The sequence below is a fragment of the Microtus pennsylvanicus genome, chromosome 16 (genome assembly GCF_037038515.1).
Source record: "Microtus pennsylvanicus isolate mMicPen1 chromosome 16, mMicPen1.hap1, whole genome shotgun sequence".
Lineage (NCBI taxonomy): Eukaryota > Metazoa > Chordata > Mammalia > Rodentia > Cricetidae > Microtus > Microtus pennsylvanicus.
This window is the reverse complement of record NC_134594.1, coordinates 45,963,797-45,973,021: the sequence shown is the minus strand read 5'-3', so window position 1 is coordinate 45,973,021 and position 9,225 is coordinate 45,963,797. Positions and strand designations below refer to the sequence as shown.

The window sequence follows — 9,225 nt, the reverse complement described above, 5'->3', positions numbered from 1 at the left end:
TAAGCTGTTTTTGAGGTTAAAAAACATCTTAAAAACAGCAGAGCCAAGCAAGTCTATTGGAGCTTAAGCTTCTGAGGCGGTATGAGGGTCAGAGCCTGGGCATCGCGCTCCCCTGGCGGGCACCTTTCGGGACAGGGCACACCACAGGGCTTCCATATGCACTCTGCGGCACAACCGGAGCCCACGCAGCCCGTGCAAACGCCTAGCGCTCTCTGCGCGGGTTTCCCGTCCGTCAAACACGCCACACTGTGGCAGACGTTGTGTGGGAAGGGATGAGCATGCCCTAGACGGCTGCCGGCGTGGAGAGGCATCCACGGCAGGCACTGTCAGCGCGATTATCATCCAGGTCTCATGGCATCCATTTCAAGGGGACCCGGAGAAGCTCGGGGGCTTTGAAAACCACCCCTCCCGTCGTCCTTTAGAAGGGTCCCCAGGACGGTTCTGCGTCGGCAAACTGCACCCGACCAGACAAAGAACGTCCCCAACCCACCTAGGTATCTCCCGGGCGGGGACGCACACCAGCTCAGACCGTAACTCGTCTGTGTCCTAACGCCTTCAAGCCTTCCCCGCGCCAAGCCCCACTCGCCGGGATCCGCTTCTCTCGTCCCGATTGGCCAGCCAGACTGCCACTCCAGGTCCGCCCTTCCTATCGCTAGCGCTTCCGAGAGACTCGTGCATCGGTCCCGCCCACCCACCGGCAGCGGCGGCCGTTGATTGGTCGTGGCGAGGGGGCGCCTCCGCGTGAGGCACGCTCGGCTGAGGCGCGGAGCCCGAGGCCCCGAGGCGCGAGGACGGCACGAGCCCCGCCGGCCACGCCCTTCTCCGCCCCGGCCCACGGCGACTCCTCCCCTCCGCGGCTTCCGCCCCCCGGCGCAGATCCGGAGCTGGTGGCCGTTTGAGCTCGTTGGTCCCGGGATTGGTGTTTAGGTCCGGCCTCGGAAGACCCTACAGGGTGAGGAGGCTGGGATGGGAGCCCCGGGGTGTCGGGCGGACCGCGGCCAACGGCCGCAGGCGAGGGGTGGCCTGGCGGCTGGAGTGGGGCGGCACCGTCGGGCGACGTCGGCGGGGCCTGGGCCTCCCTGCCTCGGCCCTCGCCCTGAGGCCGCCCGGGTTCCTCGAGGGCCCAGACGCGGAGCGCATCTGCGGGAGTGGCCATCGGGAGCCAACTGCCCTACGTGGCCGCTAACGCACGCAGGGGTGCGGGAGTAGCAGCGGGGCGCGGGGCGGAGGCTGCACGGGGGAAGGGGGTCTGCCTCCCGGGGAAGTGATCCGAGGGGACCCGGCTCAGCTCATCCGCCCCCTTGAGCCACCCAGGACAGAGTTAAAACCGGGAAGCACCGCAGGGAGCGCCCACGAGGCGGTAACGCGCCGTCGTGTATGAATACTGCGCGTGGAAACTCGGTAATCTGAATAACTGGACGTTTTCATTTCAAGGGTCATCGCAATGAGAAGTTCAAGAAACTTCCATTTGTGGTCATTCAGGATTAAGTTTACTTCGTGCTGTCATAGGTAGATTTGTGTCACGTGGTTAGAAATAGTGTTTTAATAACCGCGATTATTTACCACTAAGGACATAAAGATTTTTGTTACTGGTGTATTTACCAAATGCCAACAGTGCCCTATTTCCCTCGTGTGGCTATGTTTAAATGCTAATTTTCATATTAGAGTCTTGAACTTTAACATTAATGCCGAAATTACTAAACCATGCCAAATGCAGAGGTATTTATAAGATAAGGATTATTAATACCAAGAATATATGCAAGTAAAGTATGTTATGTGGCTGAAATTAAATCCTAAGTGTTCAATTGTGTTGTTTTGTTGATGGCCACCATACTATAATTTTAAAAAAGGATTACAAATAAGTAGTTTGTATAAATTTAAAATTTTAGTGATAAGTATTATTTTAATATCTGATGGTTGACAAGGAAGGAAAAATGGAAAATGTGATTTCTGTGTTCAAACTGATAAGATTTCATATAATGTTATAGAAGACTGGTAGTTCGCATATTTAGTTTAGACAAACATTTGCAGATAACCCTTTTAATTTTTTGTTTTCAGTATTTAAAAATTATTTATAATAATTTGAAACATTTTACATGTGTGAGAGAGTACAGGGACGGGCAGCTTTCAGGAGTTGCTTCTCTCCTGATGGAGTTCTCAGGCTGGAGGGCAAGTGCCTTCACCCCTGCACACTGTGGCCTCCGAAGGACTGTTTTAAATACTTTTTATGATTTTAGATTTGTTCAACATAAATGAAATACCTAGTACTAAAACTTATAATATTTAACTTTTGCAATTAAACATACTCTTATTATTTAATAGAAATAATTTAACATGGAATTGAACTGATCCACCTGTGGACTTGTGTTTGGGAATTGTTTTATATGTATAGGACCACAGTTTTTATTTCTCGAGCATGTTGACTGTAGTGTCATGTCTAAACTAAGCGCTGCTCAGAATCTCCGCTGACCTGTATTGACCAGTCTGGAACTTAACTAACATTCACAGTGTTTGGGCAATGCTGCAAAGATGTAGTGCACCTTGTAGAAAAGGGGTTTTAGGTCTCGGATTATTAAACTGAACATTTTTTTAAGAATTAAACTTTGTATATTGTTCAGTTTTATAATCTAAGAAATGATGGCGGAGCTCTCTCTTCAGACCCATGAAATTTAAACTTTATGATTTGTTAGGGTGCTATAAGCTAATGAGATATGTTTTTCAGTATTTTAAAGATTTGTTGAGATTGTTAGTTGAATATTTGTCCTGTGATTACTTAGTTATGCTATCCTGACATATCTTAGTGGGTTTGGGATAGTGATTCTTTTTCTTTTGAAATTAATTTAGAAAGAAATCTTTGTAAATTTCAAAGTTTAGAAAAAAAAGATTTATCTTTGAAAGTTGAAGTAAAATATGTTTAAAAAATGTTATAAAACTTCCAGTTTACTGTTTCTGTTGATTTTCTCTTTTTCCCTTTCCCATAAATGATTGACATCATTCTTGCTCATTCTATTGCCCAGAACCCCTTCATCTTTTATTCCATTCCCTAGGTTAGTGAACTAAACGTTTGTGGGACATTTTGGAATGTGAATACACATCTTAAAGTAACTGAAGACATTGAACCTGTAACCCTCATTACGTGTGCTAGCTTACACTCCTGTGCTTCTCTGTAACCCTCACTACGTGTGCTAGCTTACACTCCTGTGCTTCTCTGTAACCCTCATTACGTGTGCTAGCTTACACTCCTGTGCTTCTCTGGCCGTTTGAGTAACTCTGACTGATTGTGGAACATTTTAGGATGAACTTTAAAATACAGCTTGTTTTAGATTTACTTACTATTTCCCAGCTAGTTCTGGTTCTGAAGGAATTATGCATCATCTAGTGGGTATGATGTGGAAGTCAGGGCTTTGGTCTCTCCTAGTGCATTACACATGTCTGCACCATTTTAAGGAGGCTTTAGGATAAGAGTACGCTTTACTTACTAAAGAGAAGATGGGATTGGTGATGTTAAGGAGGCTTTAGGATAAGAGTACGCTATACTTACTAAAGAGAAGATGGGATTGGTGATGTTAAGGAGGCTTTAGGATAAGAGTACGCTATACTTACTAAAGAGAAGATGGGATTGGTGATGTTAAGGAGGCTTTAGGATAAGAGTACGCTATACTTACTAAAGAGAAGATGGGATTGGTGATGTTAAGGAGGCTTTAGGATAAGAGTACGCTATACTTACTAAAGAGAAGATGGGATTGGTGATGTTAAGGAGGCTTTAGGATAAGAGTACGCTATACTTACTAAAGAGAAGATGGGATTGGTGATGTTAAGGAGGCTTTAGGATAAGAGTACGCTATACTTACTAAAGAGAAGATGGGATTGGTGATGTTAAGGAGGCTTTAGGATAAGAGTACGCTATACTTACTAAAGAGAAGATGGGATTGGTGATGTTAAGGAGGTTTTAGGATAAGAGTACGCTATACTTACTAAAGAGAAGATGGGATTGGTGATGTTAAGGAGGTTTTAGGATAAGAGTACGCTATACTTACTAAAGAGAAGATGGGATTGGTGATGTTAAGGAGGTTTTAGGATAAGAATATGCTATACTTACTAAAGAGAAGATAGGATCGGTGATGTTCCTCTGTTTCTTAGTCCTGTATTTCAAGTTTCATATTTTAAGATTTCTTGAAATGCACAGTCTTGCATATCTTTGTAGCTATTCTGTAGTAAAAGGAGTGTTTTAGATGTTGAACTGATTATTATTTCAACATAAGTGTGTAAACAGTCTCTTTAGCATACACTTTAGTGACAATACTAACCTAAAATAGATGTGTGCAGGTAGCAGTAGGCATAGACTGGCTTGTGGAACTTAGTAGCCATTGGAGCTAGCTGTGAGTTACAGTAAAAACAAAAGTCCCGTTTTTACATTGACTTTGACACGTCAGGTAAAAGAAGAGAAACTTCTTTTTTAGTTGCTTTTTTAGTCAGTAAGTCACCTTTGTATGGTAGCAGTCTTTATTAAAACAAGTATCACTTTCCTAGTCTATGCATGTCTAAGTATAATCTTTTGTGTTTGATGTTAGAATCAATGCTGTTCTGGACTAAATTGTTGAAGACAACTGATTTTAGAAGCTGAGTGTTGATAGGAGTTTGAGTTCCAGGTCTTTTTCAGTTGCTAGTTTTGCTATCTTACAAACAAGTATTATCTTTTTGCTTTCCTACATATATTGGTGGTGGTCCAAGGGCTTCTGGCATTTTCTTTCTACAGTATATTTAATAATGCTATAGAGGCAGACTCCAGAGTAAAGACCATCTTAAGTGGATATCTTTAAGTATATCTAACCTGAATTTTAAATATTCCAAACTCTAAATTTTTGTGTACCATTGTAGAACCTCAACATCAAAGCCCACACAAGTGCATCAGAAATACTGTATTTAAAAAAAAATCTTCAGTTTCTGTGGATGTAGGGTAGCATTCATCTTTAAGTTTGCTCCTATCTGCAAGATACTCATAATACCTCTGCTGCCCCCAAGCCCAGAATTATTTGAGTCTGAATTAGCATCTAAACACTTTAGATAAAGAATACTAAACCTGCATTGGTTAAAATTGTTTTAAAGAAATGAAGGGAAAACATCGAATTATTAAAGAAAAGTTCAAAAGATGGTCAGTTAATCTGTCTCATTCATATCTTTAATCTTTAGAATTTATCAGTTCTTTTACCAGAATGGGTTAAAAATATTAATTGGATTTGAAGTCACATAAAATTTATTTAAATTATACTTAAAGACACACATTTAGTGCTAATACAGGTTCAAAATCTTTTTCTTGATAGCAATTTATCTATATTTCCTGTTTCTTAAGTTAGGAGACCCTACTAATAATAAAGAGAAACAAGATGGTGTCTATTATTCTGAAACAAGCAGAGGAGAAGACTTTTACCTATACTGTAGTGGAACTTTTTTTTAATTCTCATATTACATCTCAACTTCAGTTTCTTTTCTCTTTTCTCAGTCCACCCATCCTCTCTCCCTAAGATCCTCTCCTCCTCCTTTCCCTTCAGAAAAGGGCAGGCCTCCCCTCCCAGGGCTGTCAACCAAATAAGGCTTATCAAGTTATAGTAAGATTAGGTGCATTCCCTCATATTAAGGCTGGACAAGGCAATCCAGCAGGAGGAAAAGGGTCTCAAAAGCGGGTAACAGTCAGAGACAGCCTCCATTCCCATTGTTAGGAGTCCTACAGGAATACCAAGCTACACAACCTTAACAGGTGCAGAGGACCTAGGTCAGACCCTTCAGACTCCCTGTCCTTCCTTGCTTCAGTGGATTCTTGGGTCCCTTTCTTGTAAATTGTAGCTTTATTATGTAAATAACCCCAGCACTTGATGGGCTGGGTCAATTCAAGGACAGACAACCTGGGCTGAGTAGCAAGATTCCTCGCCTGCAGAATTTTCATATAAATGTTTAACAAAACAAATATTCAGACTCAAATGATGTTCATGGGGAGATATTCCATGTCACGAGAGAACATTGTTAGTTTTTAACCACTGCTCAGACTAGAGAGTTTTTTGTTTGGTTTGGTTTTAGTTTTTTGAAGTGTTTGCTTTTGTTTGTTTGTTATTTAATTTTGGAGGCAGGGTCTCACTATGTATCCCTGACTGGCTTGGAACTCCCCAGATAGACCAAACTGTGCTCATACTCAAAAAGATCGGCCTCTCTTGGCCTCCAGATTGGATGAAAGTTCTGTCGACCAGATCTAGGGTATTTTAAAGATGTTTTATGATTATAAATTACGATTATGATTTTATGATTATATTGAAAAGATGCATGCTAATTTCTCTGTAAGTTGGTTCCTCAGGCACTGGCCATCATTTACTTATGTATTTTGAGTCCAAGTTTCTTTACTGACTGGTAATTGATGTTGTTTGGTTAGCCACCCCTAGACACCTACCACATTTTCAAACATGAGTTCTAGACATGGAAGTCAGGTTCAAACACCTTTCTGATTGAGCTGTCTCCCTAGCTCATTTTTTAAATATGAAAAGTAAGGTCTTAAGGAAAGTGGGGAAGTAGGCAGTTTGATGCATGGGACATCAGTAGGTAAGTGTGAGGGAATATTTGCATAGACAGATACCTAATCTGTCTCAGGACTTTCAGATGGACAGGAGTGTCCTCCAAGGCCATATCTCAGTGAAGTCATGAAGTCATCTTGCTTTCTTCACTGCCTGTGCATCATGTGTCAGGGTTCTGTGTGGTGCTAGGGAAATAAGTCTACAATTTAAAGTCTGGTGGGGCTGAGGGAAGACCAGGGTACAGGTAGAAGAGCAGGGGATTGGCCATCACAACACTCAGAGCTGGGCTCTGTGATAAAAGTAGATATCAAGGAATACCTAATTTAGATTGGGGAGTTGAGATAATAAATAGTAAGAGCATCAAAGGAAGTAGGGAAAGCGCATGGGATCAGAGGACCTAAGGGCTGATGGAGAAGAGTGTGGCACATTTGAGAAGCCAAAAAGAAGTACCCATTGGCTTTGTTTGGGCCACATAAGATGAAGTTGGGAAGGGAGACTCAGCCACTTGAGAAGTCCATGGTGACTGTCTAAATTGGTTGGAGTGGGTTGTAAGGAACAGTATGGTGAGGCATACTGTAATCCTAGCATTTGGAGGATTGCTGTGAGTTGAAGGCCTTCCTGGGTTGCAGAGGTAAGCAAGAGCCTTTCTCAAAACAAAACCAAGCAAAGAAACCCTGCCTGGAGGCCTCTTCTGAAAGAATACACAGAGAATTGAGAAAGAAAAGTATGTTTTCACCAATGATTGCAATTTTTAAAGTTACTTGTAAATGGCCCACAATTTTTATATGCCCATGTAAAACACTATCAATGTATATTTGCTTATCTAAAAAAAAATCCAACATTTGCAATTGGTATTATAGTATTCTCTAGAGTATTCTTTGAAGGTTTTCTGTTTTTAGTACAAAGGAATGATGTTCTTTTTATTTCAAATGTTTTTATCAAATTTGCTTTATGTGTATTTTGCCTGTATGTACGTATGTGTATCACATGCATACTCACAAAGATCAGAATAGAGCATTGAATCCCTGGAACTGTAGTTACATGTGTGGTGCTGAGAATCCATCACGGATTTACTGGAAGAGCAGCAAGTGCTCTTAACCACTGAGCATGTCTCTAGCTTTGGGGCAGACCCTAAAGGGGAGTAGTGAAGGTTGGTCACCTCGCCTGTCAGCCACGTTGTCCTTGGCTTCATGCAATCCAAAGAAATGCTCCCAGCATCCTGGAGCTGTGTTGTGGACTTACAGTTATTTGATTTGTCTTAGGAATTGTAGCCATGAATGAAGAGAACGCTGATGGAACAAACGGCTGCAGCAAAGTGCGCACTGGTACTCAGAATGAAGCGGCCTTGCTGGCTCTGATGGAGAAGACTGGCTACAACATGGTGCAAGAAAACGGTCAGAGGAAGTTTGGTGGTCCACCTCCAGGTGAGGTTTGCTGATATGTGTTTAAGTCTTTAACACAGTTATTTAGATGAGGCATGTAGTCTCACAAACATCCCTACCAGTCTCGGCTGTGATTTTGAAAGAAATCATGCATTTATTTAAAACCTTGTTCTTGTTTAAAAGTGATTGAGAAATAACATGGTTTGGATTGAGAAATCAGGATTCAGGGCATCAGAGAAAAGTATACTCAAGGCATTAAAGACAAGTCATTTGGGGAGAAACTTGAAAGAGCAGTGAGTATAGAGGCCTAGTATTTATTATGTAACGAGATTCAAAAGGCACGGATCTTACCATTGAACCATGCATTTCTTTGCTCAGAATCTCCAAATGAGCAGATAAAACGCTTGATTTCTGCTTCCTTGGTTGCTGCATCACCTGTTACTGTTCTCCATCTACAACAGGCGGGAAGGCATCCATATCCATATTCCTTCTGCTCCACTCTCTTAGCTTCATTCAGGTCACTGCATAAACTCTGTGCTCAGATCCTCCTCTTTTCTTATATGGCTGTTTTCCTCACAGCATTTTATCATTCACACACTGTCTCCTGGAGTTTTGTTAGAATGAGTTTTACAAGGAAAGGAATTTAATTTTTGTATCCTCAACACTTAGAATACCGCTTGCCATATAGGTGGCTGATATAGCCAATTTGTTGACTGAGTAAATGACTCAGCTATGAATATAGCTTTTTAGAATTTAATTTCCAGTTGTTTATTTTGTTTTCTCAGGTTGGGAAGGTCCGCCTCCCCCCAGAGGCTGTGAGGTTTTTGTTGGGAAGATACCTCGGGACATGTATGAAGATGAGTTGGTTCCTGTGTTTGAAAGGGCTGGGAAGATTTATGAATTTCGACTGATGATGGAGTTCAGTGGTGAAAACAGAGGCTATGCGTTTGTGATGTACACCACTAAAGAAGAAGCCCAGCTAGCCATCCGCATTCTTAACAATTATGAGATTCGACCAGGGAAGTTTATCGGTGTGTGTGTTAGCTTGGATAATTGCAGGCTATTTATTGGAGCAATTCCCAAAGAAAAGAAAAAGGAAGAAATCTTGGATGAGATGAAGAAAGTTACAGAAGGTGTTGTGGATGTGATAGTTTATCCAAGTGCAACTGACAAGACCAAGAACCGTGGCTTTGCGTTTGTTGAGTATGAGTCCCACAGGGCTGCTGCAATGGCCAGGAGAAAGCTGATTCCAGGTAAGATAGCCTTTGCCTGGGTTACTTTACATA

The 9,225-nt window shown here is 42.2% G+C and overlaps 1 protein-coding gene across 1 annotated transcript in view; it reads left to right on the top strand.

The window, feature by feature from the left end:
• Nucleotides 1-876: 876 nt before the first annotated feature.
• Rbm46 (RNA binding motif protein 46) overlaps nucleotides 877-9,225 on the top strand; it is a 29,244-nt gene continuing 20,895 nt past the window's right edge. The window contains exons 1-3 of the mRNA XM_075950637.1: nucleotides 877-952; nucleotides 7,820-7,981; nucleotides 8,725-9,192. Coding sequence (XP_075806752.1) covers nucleotides 7,831-7,981; nucleotides 8,725-9,192 — 619 coding nt within the window. The 5' untranslated portion in view covers nucleotides 877-952; nucleotides 7,820-7,830. The remainder of the gene's footprint in view (nucleotides 953-7,819; nucleotides 7,982-8,724; nucleotides 9,193-9,225) is intronic.